Source organism: Xenopus laevis, chromosome 6L, assembly GCF_017654675.1.
Source record: "Xenopus laevis strain J_2021 chromosome 6L, Xenopus_laevis_v10.1, whole genome shotgun sequence".
Taxonomy (NCBI): domain Eukaryota; kingdom Metazoa; phylum Chordata; class Amphibia; order Anura; family Pipidae; genus Xenopus; species Xenopus laevis.
The window spans coordinates 5,040,879-5,067,128 of NC_054381.1; the positions used below are offsets into that span (position 1 = coordinate 5,040,879).

General features: G+C 43.9%; 1 protein-coding gene across 4 annotated transcripts; it reads left to right on the plus strand.

The window, feature by feature from the left end:
• The first annotated feature begins 2,924 nt into the window (after positions 1 to 2,924).
• XB22065625.L (uncharacterized XB22065625 L homeolog) lies at positions 2,925 to 25,579 on the plus strand. 4 transcript variants are annotated; one of them, XM_041565704.1, is made up of 6 exons: positions 3,221 to 3,497; positions 4,451 to 4,570; positions 5,251 to 5,352; positions 6,058 to 6,216; positions 6,734 to 6,920; positions 18,205 to 18,291. In XM_041565704.1, the coding sequence occupies exons 1-5, from the start codon at positions 3,396 to 3,398 to the stop codon at positions 6,905 to 6,907; spliced, it is 657 nt and encodes a 218-aa protein (XP_041421638.1). In that variant the 5' UTR covers positions 3,221 to 3,395; the 3' UTR covers positions 6,908 to 6,920; positions 18,205 to 18,291. The 4 variants fall into 4 exon arrangements, with proteins under 4 accessions (XP_041421639.1, XP_041421638.1, XP_018122488.1 ...); XM_018266999.2 differs by lacking the exon at positions 18,205 to 18,291 and adding an exon at positions 8,773 to 9,486 and having other exon boundaries at positions 3,239 to 3,497; XM_041565705.1 differs by lacking the exons at positions 6,734 to 6,920; positions 18,205 to 18,291 and adding an exon at positions 8,773 to 9,486 and having other exon boundaries at positions 2,925 to 3,497.
• Positions 25,580 to 26,250: the final 671 nt, after the last annotated feature.

Sequence of the window (26,250 nt, forward strand, 5' to 3'; positions counted from 1 at the left end):
ATGGGCTCTAATGGGGGAGAAGAGAATGATCCAATACAAATGTTGGTTGCACAAAGAAGCTGTGCTGGCCAATTAAAGGTGTTGCTGGAGTATATAAGTAAAATGAACCCTTACTCCAATTGTTCTCAAACTTTGGGGGGCATAAATTATGGGTCCAAAGAAGTGGAATAGGGTGGCAACCTGAAGGCCACTTTGGGGGAAATTTGAGGGGGTGAGTGCGTATTCGTTATTTTAGATATCCCTACAATTTTACAAAAGTTAGTGCAAGAACAATTTTTCCATCTATCTTCACCTTTGTGTTAAGGGGCAATTAAATGTTGGCGGTGGGGCTCAAGCTAAGTCTGAAGCCCTCTGCTTTACATTTTGTTGGAGAATAGAGGTATCACTGATTCTTCTTATTGAATGGGGACATCAAGAATTCTGACTGCTGCACTGAGCTCAGTTCTACACACTCAGGTCTCAGTCCAGCTTTGGGAACTGTTTGTTACTGAGGGTCAGAAGTTCTACCCATTATTGTGCTGACCCATTACAGGGAGCTGTTGGTCCAGTCATTGCTAGTTACACAGGCGACAGCCAGGAATCCCTCTTGTCCCTCTTATTGGATAAACTACGGCCGTCGGAGGAACATCAAGTTCTGACTCTTGTACTCTCAGTAAAACTGCAAAATCTGCAGCGCATTTCCTTCATCAACCCTCACCCTCGGCTCTGACCCTCCAGCCTCCCTGGGACTGATCCACGTAGAAGAAGCCAGAGAGGAGCCCACCAGCCCGGCCAGAGGTAACTAAATGACTAAATGTCCCTCCTGACTGTGGCCTCTCATTTCCCTGAGCCCAGACTGCGGGGCAAAGAAAAATAGAAACCAGGCAACTCGGAACCTTGTGCTTGTTGTCAGTTTGAGGGTAGGACAGAGAGGCCACCTCTTCAGTGGGGCAGATAAATAGACACAGGGCCTATTATGTTGTGTAACAAATGTTTATATATGTTTAACATCGCCACCTTGAATCCCGAAAATTCCACTGAGCAGAGGCTACTGAGGTTAGGGAAGTGTGTGGGGTGTGTATGTGTAATATGTTGTTATATGTACTGTGTGTTTGGATGTTTCAGATTGAGACAGTCGGACAAGATGGAACAGTATTGTGAGATAGTAATAGTTTCACAAGTTGGAGACAACATATTTAGATGGAGACAGAAATACCAGTAGGGAGAGCTACCAAAATTAGGAGAAGACAAAGAAAACAGAACAATATGGAGACAATAGGTTGACGTGGAGACATTAAAGGAGGATGGAGAAACTGAACATGATGGAGACAGAAGGGCAAGATGGAGACAGTAGGGAAAATGGAGAAAGTAGGACAAGATGAAGACAGTAGGACAAAATTGGGACAGTAGGGCAAGACGGGGACAGCAGGATGAGATGGAAACACCAGAAGAAGAAATAAACAGGCAGATAGAATTGGTAGAATGAGCTGTTATAGGAATGAACATTTCATTGGTGGGACCGGGTGCCTTTCCACCAGGAGCAAGTTTATGGTTTGTTAATCAGTAGGAATCAATCCAGAGTCATATGGTGGTCCATCATTTTTTTTTTTCTCCCTGTGATGTTTGATTGTGAATGGTCTGTGGGGGGGGTTGTTTTGCCCCTCTTTAATCAAGTTGTAAAGGGTTCTGGAAGGGTTGAACCTGATATCCTTGTACCTTTATTCCAACTCACTTACTATGGAGCTCACTAAGGATGTCCCAGGAAACTGACTTAATGCTCCAGAAATTCCAGTTGCTCAGACAGACGGTATTAGTGGTACAGAGTCCAGTTATTGTCCATCTCCCCTGCTGTGTCCTGATCCCACCAATACTCTAGTGTAGAACCTCTTCTCTCCTCCTGCTCATTAATATGGAGATGCCAACACCCAGTGACTATGGTCACAACATGATCTAAACTGGCCATCAGATGTTTCCTTCATCTAGGAGTCAGCTCAATGCTATCTGTAGATTAGTTGCTATGGGTCACAAGAAATTAAGCAAGTCGAGATCAGTCACAGGAATTTCTGCAGTGCTTTCAGCAACCTTCTGGCATTGTGCTGGGTGTTGCTGGGCAACCAGCTGTCCTCCAGGTGCTGAAGAACAATAAAGGCTGGAAGTGCATTTGAAGGAACTTACCTGTACATGACACATGGCAGCTTCAGGGTTATATAAAGCTAAGTGAATCCAGTCTCCTGCTCACTATTTGCTTGGTACAGTGCTTTGATTCTCTGTTGTGGGCTGCTCTCTTTCCCATCGTCGGACAAAGGTAGGAGTTTATTCCTATGTGAAAAGGGTTTCGTAGTGCACTGATTTCTTTGTGCCAGGAAAATGGACATGTGTCTGTTTTACACATCAATAGAGATCAATGCTAAAGCCACAAATAGACTTCTCAGTTGGGTGAAAACCATCATCATCATTTATTTATATAGCGCCGACAAGATACCATAGGAAAGAGAGCAGCCCAAAAATAGAAGAAAGAATCCAAAGCTTCATGTTGGGTAGTTAGTGGGGAGACTGCATTCATTTCCCATGGGGGGGCTAGTATAAATGGCGTTCATTCTTCTCTCCTCTGTGCCACAGGCAAGTGCAGTTCCTATGGATTGTAATGAGGAGCGACTGCCAGTGGTTTGGGGCAACCCGCAAGGACATCGGACTTGAAAAGTGATAATTATAGTGTTAGTGCCCTCAATGCCAAACTGCCCTGGTGTTGTGTGAAACCATCGAGGAGTCCCTGAATAAACTGGTGAGGAGGGAACCCACAGGCACATCTGCTTATTATTATTGTTGTTATTATTATTATTATTATTATTATTATTAAAGGTTGGGGAAGGGGAGAAGTACTGGGCTGGTCCCACTGGGCTGTCTGTGCTGATACTCGGTGTGTTGGATCAGAGTAAATGATAATAAACATTACTGTGCTGAGATCTGGGCCCAGTTTTCTTTTTTTATTCTCAGAATCAGAAGGAAGTATCTGAAGTATCTGCTTGTTTGGAGATGACACTACAGGAGGACTATGGGATATGATTAGGAAGGTTGGGGGCAGTTGGGCAGAGAACAATGGAGCCTTAAGCAACACTGAAACTTAAGCAAGACAGAGAGAGAAATAAAGGCAAAGTAACCCTACTATCGGTGCAGTCACAGTCTATTGGGACTTTGTTCCAGCCAGATCTTGACTGACGGCCAGAAGTAATAAATAGCCGTGCCAGTGGGTTTGGGTTCATGGCAGGTCTGAGGGGCCGGGACTCCTCCTGCCGACACAGTGTTGTGTTTACTGCTCACTTGCACAATCCTGAGCCTTGTGCTGCTTTGTCTCTTCATTGGTCAGTGAGCTCCTGTATAGCACAGAGTGTACGTCAGCTCTTCAGCCAAGCCCAGACATGGAGCCTGTAGTAGTGGTGGCACAGCGCAGCTCCCTCCTGTTCCTCCTGCTTCTCGGCCTCCATACCCTGGCACACGGGGACACTGCCGGGGACATAAGGGTAAGTTACATCTGATATAAATATTTGTCTTTTCTCTCCTCGCTGGGAGTTGCTGAGTTCCCATGTGAGGAGTAATTCATTATTCACTATGAATCAGTGGGGGTCATTTATCAACACTGTGCAAATTTGCCTGTGGGCAGTTACCCATGGAAACCAATCGAATTGTTGCATTCATTGTTCTACTTGCAGCTGCTTGGAAAAGGCCAAGCACTGATTGGTTGCTATGGGTTACTGCCCACGGGCAAATTTGCCCAGTGTTGATAACTGAGCCCCAGTAATTCAGGAACAGCTCTGGGGAAACAGCACTTTATTATAGACATGGGCCCCCAGATTTAGATTGGGCCCGTTGATAATCCTAGAAAAAAAGTAAAAAATAATATGATGTCGGGGGCTGGGAATTAGTGGTGCACAAAACAGCCCAAGACCTGAGGGGCCAGTGGGGTTACCCATAGGTTTGTGCTGCCAAATTACCAGTAGTGAGGTCACAGACAGGTAGACTTTCCCTTTCTCCAACGGTGATGTCATCAATGTATTAGTTGCCCTGTCCCAGCCCCTGTAGTGATGCAATCACTTTGTCCCACCCAACCTATAAGAATGTGTTTGGCCACGCCCTATTCTACAGAAGCACGCCCCTTTCTCAGAAGCCCCACCTCTTTTCCACCATGGAATGCAGGACTTGGAAAATTTGGCTCAGTAAAGTAGTGATGGACTTTGTAGTGTTTCTATAGAACGTTGGGCAGTGTTAGTCCCCTGCAGTGAGGGAAGCCCCATAGTTCATTTTATATGCAGGAAGATTCTCCAATCAGAAACATCTCTGCATCCCAAGCACCTCCCTCTCTTTATTCCCCCTCCTCATCCAATAAATAAATCATCTCATGTTATTGTGTCTGACAATGAGAGGTTTGGTCTGTGTGTCCGCGTATTTCTGTATAACTGGTCCTTGTGTCTCACAGTCCAGGAGTCTGACACCGGCCCAGGTTGGAAAGAGAACAAGGAATATCTGGCAGGCACCGCGGACTAGAAAGAAAAGTACTTGGTCCTACAATCCAGGTCATCGCTCCTTGGCTTTCCTGGTAATGTCCAACTCCTATTCCTATATGAGATTTACTGCTTTATGGCAGCTGAGATTCTAGCTATCTGTATAACAGAACATTCTGTCCCAGTGGCTGCACAGATCCTATCTGATCCCCATTGTAAGCAGCAGTCCTGTCCTGCTTTATGGCAGCTGAGATTCTAGCTATCTGTATAACAGAACATTCTGTCCCAGTGGCTGCACAGATCCTATCTGATCCCCATTGTAAGCAGCAGTCCTGTCCTGCTTTATGGCAGCTGAGATTCTAGCTATCTGTATAACAGAACATTCTGTCCCAGTGGCTGCACAGATCCTATCTGATCCCCATTGTGAGCAACAGTCCTGTCCTGCTTTATGGCAGCTGAGATTCTAGCTATCTGTATAACAGAACATTCTGTCCCAGGAGCTGCACAGATCCTATCTGATCCCCATTGTAAGCAGCAGTCCTGTCCTGCTTTATGGCAGCTGAGATTCTAGCTATCTGTATAACAGAACATTCTGTCCCAGTGGCTGCACAGATCCTATCTGATCCCCATTGTGAGCAACAGTCCTGTCCTGCTTTATGGCAGCTGAGATTCTAGCATTATATATATAGTATGTTCCATGCAGCACATGAGATATATAGGGATGTAGGTAGTATATAAGTAACTGGAATGATTATGACTTGTTGCTGGGGTTTAGGTTGCAGGGGAAGTGGAGACGATGACACCGAACCCAAAGGAAACAGAAGCTACAGAAGAATTTCGCTGCCTTGACTATTATGGTGCAGTGGAAATACCAGCGGTGAGTGTCCTATGAGAGGAGGAGGGAAATATTCCATTTATTTATGATATGACATCAGTTCTGTTATAGGTCCAACATTCTTTCTTAATTTGAGGTGAAAATATTAGTGGCCCTGTCTTTTGTTTTATAAATACTTAAAGGAGACAAATAGTCAGCCGGTATTTTAGGACCAGACCTCTCCGTGCCCATTGGCTCATGCGCAGTGATGTCACTGACCCCTCACTAGGTGCCCCACATCCCATCTTGTGTTGTATTTTAATCAGCAGCTCTCCAGTTTGCTGTTTCACCAATCTGGTAACTAGGGTCCAAATTCCCCTAGCAACCGTGCACTGATTTGAATAAGAGACTGGGATATGAATAGGAGAGGCCTGAATAGAAAGATGAGGAATAAAAAGTAACAATAACAATACATTTGTAGCCTTACAGAGCATTTGTTTTTAGATGGGGTCACTGACCCCCCCCCCATTTGAAAGCTGGAAAGAGTCAGAAGTAAAAGGCAAATAATTTAAAAAAAATAAAAAAAAAAATAATAAAGACCAATTGAAAAGTTGCTTAGAATTGGCCATTTTATAATATACTAATTAGCTTAAAGGTGAACTACCCCTTTAACTGCACTTTACAAACAAAATTATACACAAATACATATAAATATACTTTAGCACTGGAACTCGCTGTATCCGCAGTCATTTGTCATTTGTAACACAGGGAGGCAGCGCTGCAGGGGTTAATAAAGGAGGAGGAGAGAGAACCGCTGGCAACCAACCCCCCCACCCAGTCCAGACTCCGAGAAATGAGCCCAATCCTTGTGCCCAGGGGCCCCGCCGTCCAGATCTGACCCCTGAGTCTGACAGTTCTAGTGAGGAGGTGAGTCTCTGAGCTTGGGACCCCCCTTTAAATTCTGGGGTATAAAGTCTTATTAATATCAGTGCAAAAGTGCAGTAACCCATAGCAACCAGCCATTTCTTTTCACATTTGACTGATTCAACCTAATTAAATTAATTCCCACTATATTCTACTTCCAATCTCCCCATTGTATATGTAGGGGGCTGTTTCTATTTGATCCACACGTATTTTTTTACCCCCAGACAGAACTAGTTTTTCCAGGCCCCTTAAAAAAAACTGAAGGCCAATTTATTTTGTGCCACAGGAGCCAGTGATGGGCTTTGTATTCAGATGGGTTTTCTGCTGTCGCTCTGTGTAACCTGGGATTGTACCAAGTCTCATAGATATAAATGTCGATTTATTCTGCCTCGATGTTAATACAAAAGAAATAGTAAATGTAGGGGCTGCTGGTGGGTCCAACAGAACAGAGGGGAGAGTAGGAACTCATTTATACCCACTAGTACCATTAATTACTTCTTTTTGCTCTGAAATCCCACAGTCCCCGGGGGGCAGGAGATCAATGTGGAATCACAGGTCAGGGAGTCGCTCACAGCACCCGCAGCAGCACCCACAGCAGCACCCGCAGCAGCACCCAAATCACAATCTCTGCCGCTACCTAGGCTGCAGGTCTCCCCTGGGCACCTATGGGAGCAGCTCTAGTGAGGAAGACTGAGAAGCAAGTAAAGGTGTGTGTATATATATATATATATATATATATATATATATATAATAAACAAGAGCCATGAATATCCTGTAAATTATATCTTTATATGATATAATATGATGTCATCAGTTATAAACGGTGAATTCTGATGTCATTTCTGTCACATGACTCACAGAAACTTGTGTATTATAATCAGGACCGCCATCAGAAATCGCAGGGCCCCATACGACAAAATTTCCTGGGCCCCCTGGGCTGTGCCCACTGCAAGTCCCACCTACAGGTCCACCCTCCCCACCACACAGTAAAAAAACAATAAAAATATTGGTGGCTAGGGTTCCCACATGTTAGTAAAAAATAAAAAGATATTGGTGGTCAGGGCCCCCCATAAAAAGACATTTGTGGCCAGGGCCCCCCCCATTAAAAGATATTGGTGGCTAGGACCCCACATGAGAAAAAAAATTGGTGGCCAAAATTGGTGGCCAGGGCGCCCCCTCCCTCCCACATTATAAGAAAATTGGTGGCCAGGGCCCCTTAAACATCCATGCCTTCCCAAAGTCAGCAGCTCTCAGAAAGATGGGGGGCCCGGCTAATCAAGTAAGTCTGGCGTGGCTGGGGCCCCCCTTACCCTTGGGGCCCCCTACAACTCTCCCCCCTGTCCCCCCCTGATGGCTGCCCTGATTATAATGAATAAAGTACCCCCAGTTGTAAAATATAAGGATATTAGAAGTAACCTCGGTGTTCCATGACCTGTATAAAAATATTCATATGGTCATGAAACTCCTCTGTAACTTATAATATCCTTATATTTTACAAGAGGGGCTACTTTATTCACTATATAATACACAAAAGCCATGAATATCTTGTAAATTATATCCTTATAATACACAAAAGCCATGAATATCTTGTAAATTATATCCTTATAAACGGTGAGTAGTGATGTCATCAGTTATAAACGGTGAGTAGTGATGTAATTTCTGTCACATGACTCACTAAAATTTGTGTATTATAATTAATAAAGTACCCCCAGTTGTAAAATATGAGGATATTATAAGTTACCTCGGAGTTCCATGACCTGTATAAAAACACTCGGCCTTCGGCCTCGTGTTTTTATATGGTCATGAAACTCCTCGGTAACTTATAATATCCTTATATTTTACAAGAGGGGGTACTTTATTCACTATATAAACGGTGACTAGTGAGACCTTCGGCCTTGTGCTTTTATATGGTCATGGAACTTATCAGTGACTTATAATATCCTTATATTTTACAATAAGGGGCACTTTATAGACTATATATACAGTATATATCACAATGGACACCAGTCCTGCACCTTCAATTCTAATGGGTCATAATTCAGGAACCACAGAAATATTGACTGGAACCTGCAATACACAAATATCTCCACTAGAGGCCTCAGGACTTTAACCACAGGAATACATTGGCGCCACCACTTGGCAGAAAAGTTAATTACACCCAGTTGTGCCCAGAATTGTAACTTCTTCCACATTAGGAGTTTGACCCTTATCTCCGAGAACCCAGAAAATCCTGGGGGGGGTTATCAGCTCTGCACCCCAGTTATTGATTCCGAATGACTTGCTCACCTCGGTTATTATTGTCCAAATTAATCACATGACCACTGGGAGGAGGGGCACTGCTTTTCTTCTGGCTGCTGTGATGAGAATTAGTATGGCAGCACCACTCATAGAACTACATTTCAATAGGCAGATAAATATGATATCCTTGGGCACATTATGTAACCCTAATAATAAATGTGATGTATTTACCCTTTAAAGCCAAGAAATCCCCATTTAAAGAGTCTGATTGCTGTGCCCTCCTCTATAAATCCCATAACTGGCTCTTTTTTACTCTTACAGGGCCAATAAGGAGGCTGAATGGAAGAGTTGGGGTCAGTGGATTCTCATGTGTTACTGACGGGGAGACGCTGTACCTGGTGCTGTGCACATTTAGCCTTTGGCTCATATAATGGGGGCAACAGGGATACTGAAAGGGGGACCCCCATGTACTAACTGTGTTACTGACTCACTACTGCCCCCTGTGTTCTCATACAGAGACTCTTTGTTCTACACACACGACTGCCTTTAGGGTAAGGCCATAAAAAAAAAGAAAAATTTTGGTGAAACTTTGCCTTTAAATATGCAGTAAAGACTAAAGAGAAGGGATGGGATGTTTTGTTCAGCTTTGCACAGAAACAGAATTGCTAATATAATATAATATAATATAGCAATCCATTTATAATATAGCAATCCATTTATAATATAGCAATCCATTTATAATATAGCAATCTATTTATAATATAGCTATCTATGAACTGAAGGGGGCAGTCATATAAAGAGGAAGCCTTGGCTAATAAACAATATGGCAACTCCCACTCTCAGGTCCAATGCACATTGAGTGATTTAGGTACAAAACACATACACAGGTGTAGTTCCCCTTTAGCATTCTGTCCGCTACTAATTTAGCTCTTCCATTGGCTGCAAACGTTTCTGCTGTGATGTGGGTTTATTTTGCATTAAACACATCTGAATTAAAACTGTTTTATATAATAAAATAAATATTCTACTTCTCAAGGTGTTGGTGCACATGTGCGTCCTGCAGGGAGTTGTTTCAGTAGCCAGTTGGTATAACTTATCTAAAGTGATGGGCGAATAAATTCACCTGCTGCGAATTCGCAGCGAATTTCTGCGTTTTGCTGCCGGCGACTAAATTGGCAAATCTCCCGCTTAAATTCGCTGGTTTCAAAAAATTTTGGACGTCCAAAAAGTCGCTCACGATGAAATCACTGTGCGTCAACACTATTTGGACACCCATTGATTTTAACGCCGGCATCAGAAATTGACACGATCGACTTTTCAGACGCACAATTGGGTCGCCAGCGACAAATCTCCTCTTCTTCAGCGACTAATCTCCCCAAACTGCCTCCCGCTGGCTAGAGTGGAAATTGCAGGATGGCAATCAGAGCGCTTTGTTTTCAGAAGTCGCCTCATGCGGAAAATTCGGGCAACTTCGGAAAACGAAGCGTTCAGAGTGCCATCCCGTTGGTGATTTATTGTAGCCAGCGGAGGTAGTTCGGGGAGATTAACACTGAAAAAAGTGTTTGGAAGGTGAAATACCCCTTTAGGGCAGAGTCACGCTCAGATTCGGGGAGATTTAGTCGCCCGGCCATAAATCGTCTTTTCTTTGGCCGACTAATATCCCTGAATCTAAGTGGGTCTCTGCCCTAAAGGGGTTGTTCACCTTCACACCCACACTTTTTTCAGTTCATTTGTCATCAGATCCCCAAAAATAAAGACTTTTTTCAATTACTTTTCATTATTTATTTTTTACCGTTATTCCAGAATCTAAGTAATTCAGACTCTGAACTGTTACAATTTACAACATTTAGTTGATCCATTTCTCAGCAGCATCTCTGGAGTATTAGTAACTATTGTATCAAGTCTAACAGCTGCCTGTAATGAAACCCAGAGATTCTGCTCAGCAGGGACAAACATAAGAAAACGATCAAAAAAAGTTCAACTAAATGTATCAATTTAGATCAGTTTACAGGGTCGGCGACCCCCCTCCCCGAGCTGCTGACACTTTACGCTTCAATATTAGAAAAACTGTGACACATAGAAAATAGAAAGTAATTGGAAAAAGTCATTATTTCTGATGATCTATCTGAAACCAACTAGTTGTTTGAAGACGAACCACCCATTTAATATTCATGTAAAGAAAATATATAATATATTATACCAGTGTTGGACCAGTAACACATTGGACACATTGTTATGGCTGAGCCAGAGATACTGGTTATTATGGGGCTGGACTGGCGGAGATATTTGTGTAGCCAGTTAGTTCATTATAACTAAGCACCACTAGGGGGCGTTTATCTGAATGAGTGAGTGACTGGTAACCCCTCATCTTATTGACATGACTAGTGCAGAGATACTGGTTATTATGGGGCTGAACTGGTGCCCATTGATGAAGTTTGAAAATAGACCACGTAACTAAGTGTCCCTTTAAGAAATAACTGATATCAAAATGATTTTATCAATTAATTGATGAATGTAAATCTGCCTGATAATCTATTTGTAAGGAAATAATAACAAGACAACGGGTTCCCCGGCATGTTAGAGAGCAGGGTGTTTGCCCCCGGGTCACTCACTAACACAATTCCTGTGATGCTCAGGGATCAGTTTAATATTTGTATTTGCCCCATGGCGACATTGGGAAGAACGATTAAAGGCCAAGTTCACCAATCATTAACCTGACTCCTCTCTGTGTTTAATTCATGGTCATGCACAGGATAATATTCTGACCAATCACAGCATGGGTTATGGCACCTAGGGGGTCGGTGCTGTATTGGGAGCCATGAGTCAAGTGAGAAAGAAGTCTCAGGGGTTCATCCCAGTTTTAATGAGTAGTCAATGGGGTTCACCCCAGTTTTAATGAATAACCAATGGGATTCACCCCAGTTTTAATGAGTAACCAGTGGGGTTCACCCCAGTTTTAATGAATAACCAATGGGATTCACCCCAGTTTTAATGAGTAACCAGTGGGGTTCACCCCAGTTTTAATGAGTAGCCAATGGGGTTCATCCCAGTTTAAATGAGTAGCCAATGGGGTTCACCCCTGTTTTAATGAGTAGCCAATGGGGTTAACCCCAGTTTTAATGAATAACCAATGGGATTCACCCCAGTTTTAATGAGTAACCAGTGGGGTTCACCCCAGTTTTAATGAATAACCAATGGGATTCACCCCAGTTTTAATGAGTAACCAATGGGGTTCACCCCTGTTTTAATGAGTAGCCAATGGGGTTAACCCCAGTTTTAATGAATAACCAATGGGATTCACCCCAGTTTTAATGAGTAACCAGTGCGGTTCACCCCAGTTTTAATGAGTAACCAATGGGGTTCACCCCTGTTTTAATGAGTAGCCAATGGGGTTAACCCCAGTTTTAATGAGTAGCCAATGGGGTTCACCCCAGTTTAAATGAGTAGCAAATGGGGTTCACCCCAGTTTAAATGAGTAGCCAATGGGGTTCACCCCAGTTTTAATAAGTAGCCAGTGGGGTTCGCCCCAGTTTTAATGAGTAAACAATGGGGGTACACCCCAGTTTTAATGAGTAGCCAATGGGGTTCACCCCAGTTTTAATGAGTAACCAGTGCCCGTCCCCCAGAACACACTTGTCTGGTGCCGTAAGAAGAACGAGAGCAACATACACTTACCTACTGACATTTACTCACTGCAACATGGAAACCCACCTACAAACACATTCACTGGTTCCGCCAGGTGAGATTGCCCCCAAATGTGCACCAGCTAGAAAATGGTCAGTTTTGTATTGCAATAAATAAAGTACAGGGATTAAAGAAGGAGGTCTCTGTCCCAAAGAGCTTACAGTCTAAGCAATACAAATCATTTTGTTTATAATAAAGAAACAATGAGACGTGGTTGTGTTGGAGACCCAGAGGGAATAAATAAATAGAAATTCCCCAGAAATCTTCCCTGTGGGAGGGAAATGTTCTCCATTGACCCGAGGGTAGTTCAGCAGTTCCTGGTTCCCTATTGTGAAAAAAATGGGAGGAAACTTGGGCTTAATCTCTTTCTGGACTCCCCCCATTGCAAGGGGTGGACTTACCTGATGGCCTGAGGTGGAGGTAGGTCTCAGTCTACTGTGTATCATGTGCTTGAATGGCTGCCCCCATGGCTACACAGCAGCTTGTTTATATAAACTATAGTAGTACTTATCTGTTATCTACTGTGTATCCTGTGCTTGAGTGGCTGCCCCCATGGCTACACAGCAGCTTGTTTATATAAACTATAGTAGTACTTATCTGTTATCTACTGTGTATCCTGTGCTTGAATGGCTGCCCCCATGGCTACACAGCAGCTTGTTTATATAAACTATAGTAGTACTTATCTGTTATCTACTGTGTATCCTGTGCTTGAATGGCTGCCCCCATGGCTACACAGCAGCTTGTTTATATAAACTATAGTAGTACTTATCTGTTATCTACTGTGTATCCTGTGCTTGAATGGCTGCCCCCATGGCTACACAGCAGCTTGTTTATATAAACTATAGTAGTACTTATCTGTTATCTACTGTGTATCCTGTGCTTGAATGGCTGCCCCCATGGCTACACAGCAGCTTGTTTATATAAACTATAGTAGTACTTATCTGTTATCTACTGTGTATCCTGTGCTTGAATGGCTGCCCCCATGGCTACACAGCAGCTTGTTTATATAAACTATAGTAGTACTATCTGTTATCTACTGTGTATCCTGTGCTTGAATGGCTGCCCCCTTGGCTACACAGCAGCTTGTTTATATAAACTATAGTAGTACTTATCTGTTATCTACTGTGTATCCTGTGCTTGAATGGCTGCCCCCATGGCTACACAGCAGCTTGTTTATATAAACTATAGTAGTACTTATCTGTTATCTACTGTGTATCCTGTGCTTGAATGGCTGCCCCCATGGCTACACAGCAGCTTGTTTATATAAACTATAGTAGTACTTATCTGTTATCTACTGTGTATCCTGTGCATGAATGGCTGCCCCCATGGCTACACAGCAGCTTGTTTATATAAACTATAGTAGTACTTATCTGTTATCTACTGTGTATCCTGTGCGTGAATGGCTGCCCCCATGGCTACACAGCAGCTTGTTTATATAAACTATAGTAGTACTTATCTGTTATCTACTGTGTATCCTGTGCGTGAATGGCTGCCCCCATGGCTACACAGCAGCTTGTTTATATAAACTATAGTAGTACTTATCTGTTATCTACTGTGTATCCTGTGCTTGAATGGCTGCCCCCATGGCTACACAGCAGCTTGTTTATATAAACTATAGTAGTACTTATCGGTTATCTACTGTTTATCCTGTGCATGAATGGCTGCCCCCATGGCTACACAGCAGCTTGTTTATATAAACTATAGTAGTACTTATCTGTTATCTACTGTGTATCCTGTGCTTGAATGGCTGCCCCCATGGCTACACAGCAGCTTGTTTATATAAACTATAGTAGTACTTATCTGTTATCTACTGTGTATCCTGTGCTTGAATGGCTGCCCCCATGGCTACACAGCAGCTTGTTTATATAAACTATAGTAGTACTTATCTGTTATCTACTGTGTATCCTGTGCATGAATGGCTGCCCCCATGGCTACACAGCAGCTTGTTTATATAAACTATAGTAGTACTTATCTGTTATCTACTGTGTATCCTGTGCGTGAATGGCTGCCCCCATGGCTACACAGCAGCTTGTTATATAACTATAGTAGTACTTATCTGTTATCTACTGTGTATCCTGTGCTTGAATGGCTGCCCCCATGGCTACACAGCAGCTTATTTATATAAACTATAGTAGTACTTATCTGTTATCTACTGTGTATCCTGTGCTTGAATGGCTGCCCCCATGGCTACACAGCAGCTTGTTTATATAAACTATAGTAGTACTTATCTGTTATCTACTGTGTATCCTGTGCTTGAATGGCTGCCCCCATGGCTACACAGCAGCTTGTTTATATAAACTATAGTAGTACTATCTGTTATCTACTGTGTATCCTGTGCTTGAATGGCTGCCCCCTTGGCTACACAGCAGCTTGTTTATATAAACTATAGTAGTACTTATCTGTTATCTACTGTGTATCCTGTGCTTGAATGGCTGCCCCCATGGCTACACAGCAGCTTGTTTATATAAACTATAGTAGTACTTATCTGTTATCTACTGTGTATCCTGTGCTTGAATGGCTGCCCCCATGGCTACACAGCAGCTTGTTTATATAAACTATAGTAGTACTTATCTGTTATCTACTGTGTATCCTGTGCATGAATGGCTGCCCCCATGGCTACACAGCAGCTTGTTTATATAAACTATAGTAGTACTTATCTGTTATCTACTGTGTATCCTGTGCGTGAATGGCTGCCCCCATGGCTACACAGCAGCTTGTTTATATAAACTATAGTAGTACTTATCTGTTATCTACTGTGTATCCTGTGCGTGAATGGCTGCCCCCATGGCTACACAGCAGCTTGTTTATATAAACTATAGTAGTACTTATCTGTTATCTACTGTGTATCCTGTGCTTGAATGGCTGCCCCCATGGCTACACAGCAGCTTGTTTATATAAACTATAGTAGTACTTATCGGTTATCTACTGTTTATCCTGTGCATGAATGGCTGCCCCCATGGCTACACAGCAGCTTGTTTATATAAACTATAGTAGTACTTATCTGTTATCTACTGTGTATCCTGTGCTTGAATGGCTGCCCCCATGGCTACACAGCAGCTTGTTTATATAAACTATAGTAGTACTTATCTGTTATCTACTGTGTATCCTGTGCTTGAATGGCTGCCCCCATGGCTACACAGCAGCTTGTTTATATAAACTATAGTAGTACTTATCGGTTATCTACTGTTTATCCTGTGCATGAATGGCTGCCCCCATGGCTACACAGCAGCTTGTTTATATAAACTATAGTAGTACTTATCTGTTATCTACTGTGTATCCTGTGCTTGAATGGCTGCCCCCATGGCTACACAGCAGCTTGTTTATATAAACTATAGTAGTACTTATCTGTTATCTACTGTGTATCCTGTGCTTGAATGGCTGCCCCCATGGCTACACAGCAGCTTGTTTATATAAACTATAGTAGTACTTATCTGTTATCTACTGTGTATCCTGTGCATGAATGGCTGCCCCCATGGCTACACAGCAGCTTGTTTATATAAACTATAGTAGTACTTATCTGTTATCTACTGTGTATCCTGTGCGTGAATGGCTGCCCCCATGGCTACACAGCAGCTTGTTTATATAAACTATAGTAGTACTTATCTGTTATCTACTGTGTATCCTGTGCTTGAATGGCTGCCCCCATGGCTACACAGCAGCTTGTTTATATAAACTATAGTAGTACTTATCGGTTATCTACTGTGTATCCTGTGCTTGAATGGCTGCCCCCATGGCTACACAGCAGCTTGTTTATATAAACTATAGTAGTACTTATCTGTTATCTACTGTGTATCCTGTGCTTGAATGGCTGCCCCCATGGCTACACAGCAGCTTGTTTATATAAACTATAGTAGTACTTATCTGTTATCTACTGTGTATCCTGTGCATGAATGGCTGCCCCCATGGCTACACAGCAGCTTGTTTATATAAACTATAGTAGTACTTATCTGTTATCTACTGTGTATCCTGTGCTTGAATGGCTGCCCCCATGGCTACACAGCAGCTTGTTTATATAAACTATAGTAGTACTTATCTGTTATCTACTGTGTATCCTGTGCTTGAATGGCTGCCCCCATGGCTACACAGCAGCTTGTTTATATAAACTATAGTAGTACTTATCTGTTATCTACTGTGTATCCTGTGCTTGAATGGCTGCCCCCATGGCTACACAGCAGCTTGTTTAGAGGGCAACAGTACAATATACTTTAATTATTTTAAAACTCTTACTTTAAGGTGTTACTGTTTCTTTAACCTTTGTTTCATGGTTAAGAACCCCTGGAATCCATTGATTTCATTCGTTTGTACTGTCACAGCCTCTAACATTATAGTTCAGCAAAAGCATCTTTACTCCAGGCATTTCCAGTGAGGGATGAGCTGAGCGAGGGGCTCCCATTGTAACAATGGGCTGCAGAAAGTTTTCATTGGCCCCTCTGTGGATTTACATGGAATTAGCAAATCGCTCGCTTAGAAGCCAAAATCTGTAGATTGTTATGTGAGGAATGTCTGATCCTAATTCTCAGGGGGCAGCAGAGCACAGCTGGGAGTCAGTACTGAAAGGAGCCACATTCTCTGCTCAGTAGGAAACAGCTCCAGCCTATGGGAACATCAGCCAAACTCCATGAACTCCAACTGCCAAAGTTCACTTTCACTTTTTGGACAATAACAAGTCAGAGCCAACCAGAGACAGAGCAGAGGGAATAGAGACAGAGCAGACAGAGGGAATATAGAGAGAACAGACAGACAGAGGAGACAGAGACAGAGCTGACAGTCAGAGGAGACAGAGCTGACAGTCAGAGGGGACAGAGACAGAGCTGACAGAGAGAATATAGAGAGAACAGACAGACAGAGGAGACAGAGACAGAGCTGACAGTCAGAGGAGACAGAGACAGAGTTGACAGTCAGAGGGGACAAAGGCAGAGCTGACAGTCAGAGGAGACAGAGACAGAGCTGACAGTCAGAGGAGACAGAGACAGACCTGACAGTCAGAGGGGACAGAGACAGAGCTGACAGTCAGAGGAGACAGCGACAGAGCTGACAGTCAGAGGGGACAGAGACAGAGCTGACAGTCAGAGGAGACAGAGACAGAGCTGACAGTCAGAGGAGACAGAGACAGAGCTGACAGTCAGAGGAGACAGAGATCAGAGCAGAGACACATGAGGATGGAACTGGGCATAACTTGGTGTTTGCTGGTGGCCGTGGGGCTCATTGTGGCAGCAGAGGAGCAAGTACCAATGTCTGAGCTTTCGGACCTGCAGAACAAGACCTTGGCCCTGGCAGCAGAGGAATTGCACAGCAAGAAGCACATCAACAACCGATTCCAGGTCTTCTCTGTACAGGAAGCAACAGAAGAGGTGAGTGTGAGTGTGAGTGAAGGGAATTCAGTGTAGCTCTGGCACACACTCATGGCCGGTACCTCTAATTCATTCGGGATTTTCTATTGGAACATGATCATGTTAAGAGACCTCCTTTATTATTATAGAGGCACATCTGCATCAGGACAGGACCAATCAGAAATTCCTTTCATTATCCTACATGAAAGTAACCAATAAAAAAACAGTGCATCATCACTCGGCCAATCAGAGCTAATTCATAACTTAACGGCTGACCAGTAAATTCTACCTGCTGATTGGTTGCTATACAGTAGGTCACTAGGCCAGCAGCCAACTTTGCATCTTGTATTACATTATAGTGAATATAGTGCCCCCTATTGTAAAATATAAGTATATTATAAGTCACCGAGGAGTTAAATGGCCACATTCAGCCTCGTGTCTGTATACAGGTCATGGAATTCCGAGGTGACTAATAATATCCTCATATTTTCCAACAAGGGGTACTTTATTTATTATAATACACAAGTTTCAGTGAGTCATGTAACAGAAATGACATCACTAAGCTCCGATTATAACTGATGACATCACTAAGCAGGGTTTATAAGGATCTAATTTGCAGGATATTCATGGATCTTGTGTATATTATGTATATAAATTGTTTAGGGCCATTCTCACAGGCTCTGCACCCCCTAGTGGGGTCCCTAATGATTGTGAATCTCATTCTCCTATTCTATTGCAGGACTATAGCGCTGGCGTTTTCGTGCGCTTGAACGTAATGAAGAGACAAACCAACTGCCCCAAGTCTCAGTGGAAAGAGGGGAGAGAGTGCGGCGCTGTGAATCAAGGGGTGAGAATGACTGGGGGGCTGGATTAGGGGCATCATGGGGTGGATTGGGTTCCAGCAGTGGGAAAGTAAGTGCACGAGGGGTTCAGGCTGGTGGGGTTAAAGGGCAATGATCACATCAGTCAATTACATTTACTGACCCCCCCCTTCATGTCACCTTTCAGCAGCAGGTCCCCAACCTTTTTTGGATGGGGACCGGTGTAGAGGGGGTCAGGGGAGTCGGGAGGGGGTCAGGGGAGTCAGGAGGGATCAGGAGGGGGCCGGAGGGGCCGGGAGGAGGTCAGGGGAATCGGGAGGGGTCAGGAGAGGTCGGGAGGGAGTTAGGAGGGGTTGGGAGGGGGTCAGGGGAGTCGGGAGGGGTCAGGAGAGGTCGGGAGGGGGTCGGGAGGGGAGTTGGGAGGGGTCAGCAGGCGGTCAGGGGAGCCGGGAGGGGTCAGGAGAGGTCGGGAGGGGAGTTGGGAAGGGGTTGGGAGGGGTCAGGAGAGGTTGGGAGGGGTCGGAATGGGATTTGGGAGGGGTCAGGAGGGGTCGGGAGGGGTTGGGAGAGGTCGGGAGGGGAGTTGGGAGGGGATTAGCAGGGGGTCAGGGGAGCCGGGAGGGGTCAGGAGAGGTCGGGAGGAGTGGAGGGGAGTTGGGAGGGGGTCGGGAGGGGTCAGGAGAGGTTGGGAGGGGTCGGAATGGGATTTGGGAGGGGTCGGGAGGGGATCGGGAGGGGTCGGTGTCAAATTCAGCACGCTGTGTTTATCCTTATTAAAGCATAAATGAACTTAAAAATAAGTGAATGTAAAACTGGTGAGGGGGCTATTCTAAGCCTTTTTGTAATTTACATTCATTATTTATTTTATTTTGATTCCAAGATATTAAGGGATACATGTGCTGTTAATATGAATGAATTTTGTTAAAGAGGCTGATGTTCTTCTGCTTAGGAAAGATGTGAGAAAGGTTTCTAATTTTATTCCTAAGCAGAAGAACATCAGCCTCTTTCTTTCTCCTGACAACTTCCTTGACTACTTGCTGGTCAGACTGGTGGGAAACTGACCAGCAGGTGGTGCTGTTGTTACACAATTCATTCATATTAACAGTACATGTATCCCTTAATATCTTGGGATAAAAACAAAATAAATAATGAATGTAAATTACAAAAAGGCTTAGAATAGCCCCCTCATTAATGTTATACTCGCTTATTTTAAAGGTTTACTTCTCCTTTATGTGTTCCTCTGCATTTGCCTAATAAATCTATTAGTAAGATTTCCAATAACCGCTGACCCCCCAGTGTATCTCAAATAAAGATGTAAAGTCAGCAGTGTCCCTGCAAAACTGTCATTTGTGTTTATCATGTGCCATTTATTGACATATTTATCATCATCATTTCTTTATAAACTGCCAGCACATTATATTATTTCTGACAAATGGGGATCTGGCTCACAAGAGCTTACAATCTAAAGGGTTAGTGGAATGTTGTTGTAATGTGAGAGAATAGTCAGGGTGTAGAAATAAACAAGCTGTATATATATATATATATAAATAAATAAAGAGAGGGGGTGATTATTTCTTGTACTGATGCTCTTTGTGTCTCTGCTCAGAGGGTGTTTGACTGTTGCATCTGCATCAAGTATCACTATGGCAACCGCGCCGTCCTCTCCAGTTTCATCGACTGTGTCCTGAGCCGCCACGTCAATCCGGTAATCTCCTCTCAGCTTCTCTCCTCTCAGCTTCTCTCCTCTCAGCTTCTCTCCTCTCTGCTTCTCTCCTCTCAGTTTCTCTCCCTCTCAACTTCTCTCCCTCACTGCTTCTCTCCCTCTCAACTTCTCTCCCTCTCAGCTTCTCTATCTTTCTCCCTCTCTCTCAGCTTCTCTTCCTCTCAGCTTCTCTCCCTCTCAGCTTCTCTCCCTCTCAGCTTCTCTGCCTCTCAGCTTCTCTCTTTCTCAGCTTCTCTCTTTCTCAGCTTCTCTCTTTCTCAGCTTCGCTCCCTCTCAGCTTCTCTCCCTCTCAGGTTCTCCCCTCTCAGCTTCTCTCCCTTGCAGCTTCCCTCCCTCTCAGCTTCTATCCTCTCTGCTTCTCTCCTCTCAGCTTCTCTCCCTCTCAACTTCTCTCCCTCACTGCTTCTCTCCCTCTCAGCTTCTATCCTCTCTGCTTCTCTCCTCTCAGCTTCTCTCCCTCTCAACTTCTCTCCCTCACTGCTTCTCTCCCTCTCAGCTTCTCTCCCTCTCAGCTTCTCTGCCTCTCAGCTTCTCTCTTTCTCAGCTTCGCTCCCTCTCAGCTTCTATCCCTCTCAGGTTCTCCCCTCTCAGCTTCTCTCCCTTGCAGCTTCCCTCCCTCTCAGCTTCTCTCCCTCTCAGCTTCTCTCCCTCACAGCTTCTCTCCCTCTCTGCTTCTCCCCTCTCAGCTTCTCTCTCTCTCAGATTCTTTCCCTCTTAGCTTTTCTCCCTCTCAGCTTCTCCTCTCTCAGCTTCTCTCCCTCTCAGCTTCTCTACCTCGCAGCTTCTCTCCCTCTCAGCTTCTCCCCTCTCAGCTTCTTTCCCTCTCACTTTCTCTCCCTCTCAGCTTCTCTCTCTCTCTCTCTCTCTCTCTCTCTCTCTCAGCTTCTCTCCCTCTGAGCTTCTCTCCCTCTGAGCCTCTCTCTCTCTCAGCTTCTCTCCCTCTCATCACTTCCCCATAGACTTTCATTGTAACTACACTGAGTATTATTCCCATTACACTGAGTTCCTTTCATGCAAAACACGTGGATTCCTGGAAGCAATTGCTCAGGAACTGTTTTCTCTCTGTTGCAAGAGACGTGTCCCCAGGAAAACCGATTTCCACATATTTATTTCCTTAGATTCTTCCCTTTCAGTAAATGAGAGGCTGTTTGAAAAAGTTAAAGGGGAAGTTCAGCTACAATGTGACTGATATTATATGTAAATATGTATTTATGCGGCTTTACATTTGGTGCCGTATGTTCATATACAGGGGGTGGAACAAGTGGCCCAAATAAAAAGAGGCCATAGAACTTGGCCCATAGAGCTCACAATCTACGTGGTGTGTAACTAACATACAGAACAGGAAGGGTTAAATGTGCAGCCAGTGTGAGTGGTTGGGACATTAGGAGTGAATGGGACGTTGCTCTGGGGCTCCAAGGGGCTGATGGGAAATTCTATAGACCCACAGATACTGGGATGGGCAATAAAACTATGAGATGGGGTTCAGCCAATCACGTCTTTGCTCCACCCCCATGTGAATTTGTGTCATGTGACGTATGAGCCCCCAACTGTCACACAACATTCAGTCTCTGCCCCTGAATTAGCCCCCCCAAATGTGACCCCTCATGTGACCCCTCATTTGCTCCACTGAACACGGGGGTTAATCAGGATCTTCTGCCCATTAGTCATTAGATGATTTGGAGGAATAACTGGGTGGGAATATTTCTCAGATGCCCCTTTGCTCCCCCCAGACTGTGATTTACACCAATTTCTCTCCCCCCGACAGGAGCGTCAGCGCAAACGTTCGGATCAGTGTAAGTCGGTGAAACGCAAGAACGAGACGGGATTTGCTCTGCCGGGAGAAACGAGTTTCTCCAAATCCCCCAAATGAACTTTCTCTCCTTATTTAGGTACAAATGGGCCCCATGAAACCTCTACTTGCTTTGTACTCACTGTCCCACTATAAACCTACTCCACATTTATATCCCCTCTTGCCTTACTATACACCTACTCCACATTTATATCCCCTCTTGCCTTACTATACACCTACTCCACATTTATATCCCTTCCCATGACACCCTCTTGCCTTACTATACACCTACTCCACATTTATATCCCCTCTTGCCTTACTATACACCTACTCCACATTTATATCCCCTCTTGCCTTACTATACACCTACTCCTCATTTATATCCCCTCCTGCCTTACTATACACTACTCCTCATTTATATCCCCTCTTGCCTTACTATACTACTACTCAACATTTATATCCCCTCTTGCCTTACTATACACCTACTCCACATTTATATCCCCTCTTGCCTTACTATACACCTACTCCTCATTTATATCCCCTCTTGCCTTACTATACACCTACTCCACATTTATATCCCTTTCCATGACACCCTCTTGCCCTTTACTATACACCTACTCCACATTTATATTCCTCCCTCTTGCCTTACTATACACATACTCCACATTTATATCCCTTTCATGACACCTCTTGCCTTTACTATACACCTACTCCACTTTATATCCTTCCCTCTTGCCTTACTATACACCTACTCCACATTTATATCCCCTTCTCATACACCCTCTTGCCTTTACTAACCCTACTCCCATTTTACTATCCTCTTGCCTTATATACACCTACTCACATTTATATCCCTTCCATGACACCCTCTTGCCTTACTATACACCTACTCCACATTTATATCCCCTCTTGCCTTACTAACACCTTTCTCCTCATTTATATCCCCTCTTGCCTACTATACACCTACTCCACATTTATATCCCTTTCCATGACCCCTTCCTTGCCTTCTATACACCTACTCCACATTATACCTTTCATACCCTCTTGCCTACTATACACCTACTCCCATTTATATCCCCTCTGCCTTACTATACACCTACTCCACATTTATATCCCTCCTTACACACTATCCCTTATCCCCTCTTGCCTTACTATACACCTACTCCACATTTATATCCCTCTCCATGCACCCCTCTTGCCTTTACTATACACCTACTCCACATTTATATCCCCTCCTTGCCTTACTATACACCTACTCCACATTTATATCCCCTCTTGCCTTTTCTATACACCTCTCCACATTTATATCCCTCCATGCACCCTCTTGCCTTTACTATCACCTTACTCCACATTTATATCCCCTTTTCTTCATACACCTACTCCCATTTATATCCCCTCTTGCCTTACTATACACCTATCACTTTATATCCCTTTCCATGAACCCCTCTTGCCTTACTATACACCACTCCACATTTATATCCCTTTCCATGACACCCCTTCTTCCCATTACTTTACACCTCTTCCCTTATATCCCTTCCTATACCCTCTTGCCTTACTATACACCTACTCCACATTTATTCCTTCCCTCTTCCTTATATACACCTTAACTCCCATTTATATCCCTCTCTTGCCTTACTATACACCTACTCCACATTTATATCCTTCCTGCCCTCTTGCCTTACTATACCACCTACTCCCATTTATACCTCCCTTTGCCTACTATACACCTCTCCCATTTATATCCCCCTTCCTTCTATACACCTACTCCCATTTAATCCCTCTTTGCCTTACTATACACTACTCCACATTTATATCCTTTCCATGACACCTCTTGCCTTACTATACACCTACTCCACATTTATATCCCTCTTCCACTAACCCTACTTACCTTCTATACCCTTCCATTTATACCCTCTTGCCTTACTATACCCCCCCTACTCCACATTTTATTCCTTTGCCCTTTACTATACACCTACTCCACATTATATCCCTTTGCCATTCCCTACATACCACCTACCCACTTTATATCCCCTCTTGCCTTACTATACACCTACTCCACATTTATATCCCTCTTGCCTTACTATACACCTACTCCACATTTATATCTCCTTTCCATAAGACACCCTTTCTTGCCTTCTATACATTCACTACTCCACATTTATATCCCCTCTTGCCTTACTATACACCTACTCCTCATTTATATCCCCTCTTGCCTTACTATACACCTACTCCACATTTATATCCCTTTCCATGACACCCTCTTGCCTTACTATACACCTACTCCACATTTATATCCCTTTCCATGACACCCTCTTGCCTAACTATACACCTACTCCACATTTATATCCCCTCTTGCCTTACTATACACCTACTCCACATTTATATCTCCTCTTGCCTTACTATACACCTACTCCACATTTATATCCCCTCTTGCCTTAATATACACCTACTCCACATTTATATCCCTCCCCATGGCACCCTCTTGCCTTTACTATACACTTACTCCACATTTATATCCCCTCTTGCCTTACTATACACCTACTCCACATTTATATCCCCTCTTGCCTTACTATACACCTACTCCACATTTATATCCCTCCCCATGGCACCCTCTTGCCTTACTATACACTTATTCCACATTTATATCCCCTCTTTCTTACTATACACCTACTCCACATTTATATCCCCTCTTGCCTTACTATACACCTACTCCACATTTATATCCCTTTCCATGACACCCTCTTGCCTTACTATACACCTACTCCACATTTATATCCCCTCTTGCCTTACTATACACATACTCCACATTTATATCCCTTCTCATGACACCCTCTTGCCTTACTATACACCTACTCCACTTTATATCCCCTCTTGCCTTACTATACACATACTCCACATTTATATCCCTTCTCATGACACCCTCTTGCCTTACTATACACCTACTCCACATTTATATCTCCTCTTGCCTTATTATACACCTACTACACATTTATATCCCTCCCCATGGCACCCTCTTGCCTTACTATACACCTACTCCACATTTATATCCCCTCTTGCCTTACTATACACCTACTCCTCATTTATATCCCCTCTTGCCTTACTATACACCTACTCCACATTTATATCCCTTTCCATGACACCCTCTTGCCTTACTATACACCTACTCCACATTTATATCCCTTTCCATGACACCCTCTTGCCTAACTATACACCTACTCCACATTTATATCCCCTCTTGTCTTACTATACACCTACTCCACATTTATATCCCCTCTTGCCTTACTATACACCTACTCCACATTTATATCCCTTCTCATGACACCCTCTTGCCTTACTATACACCTTCCCCACATTTATATCCCATTCTAAAGACACCATCTTTGGCCTGTGTGGTCCCTCCTTACGCACCCCCTAAACACAGCTCTTCCCACATAGAGATTTTAACTTTTTGTCTCCTCTGTTTCCAGCCCGTGTCCGGAAGAGAAATCACGTGACTGCCGGATATTTTACTCACTCGTTTCACATCATATAGAGAATTCTCACCTCTAATGCCTGGGTTGGAATGAATAGGAATTGGGCGGATACTCTCTGAATGTAAATGATAGATATAATCATCAGGCTCTATAATAATATTATTCATATTTATGCACAGCTGATTATCTGATCTGCATGATATATATTATATACTGTAGTATGGGGTTGGGCACTTGTGGGTGTTGGGTTGTTGATTTTCTCCAGTTTTAATCACATAAGAGAACTGATTAAATATAATTATAACATATTCAGCCGTTTGTCTTTATTCCAATCTGCTGCACATTTGCACTTAGAGCTGGAGCCATTGTGTTTCCCACATAAATTCCACAAGGAAACAAGGAATCACTCTCAGGTAAGGAATTCCCATCTCTGTCCTACTTTGTCCTGGGCTGCTCTCTTTCCCATGGTCAGACAGGAACCTCCCCCTGGGTAAGTGAATCCACTCTCTTCCCATATTTATAGTATCTATAATTCCTGCTTATGGGCTCAGCGCCGATTCAGACCTAAGCGCCGCCTGAGGCGGCTCCTGCAATGCCACCCCCCCTCGCCGACTTACTTGTCGGGAGGGGAGGCAGGAACACTAATGTGGAGAGCGCAATTGCGCTCTCTCGCATTAGTAAAGCCGAATTTCCGGTTTAAAAACCGGAAATTCGGCTCTTAAAGGTGCAGGAGCGGCTTTTTGCCGCCCCTGGAAACCGCTTCGGCGTTGCCGCCTGAGGCGAGCGTCTCAGCTCGCCTCATTGGCGGCGCGCCCCTGTATGGGCTGTTCTCTTTCCCATGGTCATGAAGGAACCTCCCTATGGGAAAGTGAGTCCAGTCTCTTCCTGTATTTTCCCAGGTAAAAAAGTTCTGATTTTCTGAGTGTTCTACTCATGGGCTGTTCTCTTTCCTATGGTCAGACAGGAACCTCCCCGTGGG

Excerpts from the sequence above, each read along its gene's own strand:
- XB22065625.L (XM_041565704.1), top strand. The coding sequence starts at position 3,396 with ATGGAGCCTGTAGTAGTGGTGGCACAGCGCAGCTCCCTCCTGTTCCTC. Across the intron at positions 4,571-5,250 it reads ATCGCTCCTTGGCTTTCCTG|GTTGCAGGGGAAGTGGAGAC; the intron begins GTAATGTCCAAC and ends GCTGGGGTTTAG. Across the intron at positions 5,353-6,057 it reads GTGCAGTGGAAATACCAGCG|GGAGGCAGCGCTGCAGGGGT; the intron begins GTGAGTGTCCTA and ends TTTGTAACACAG.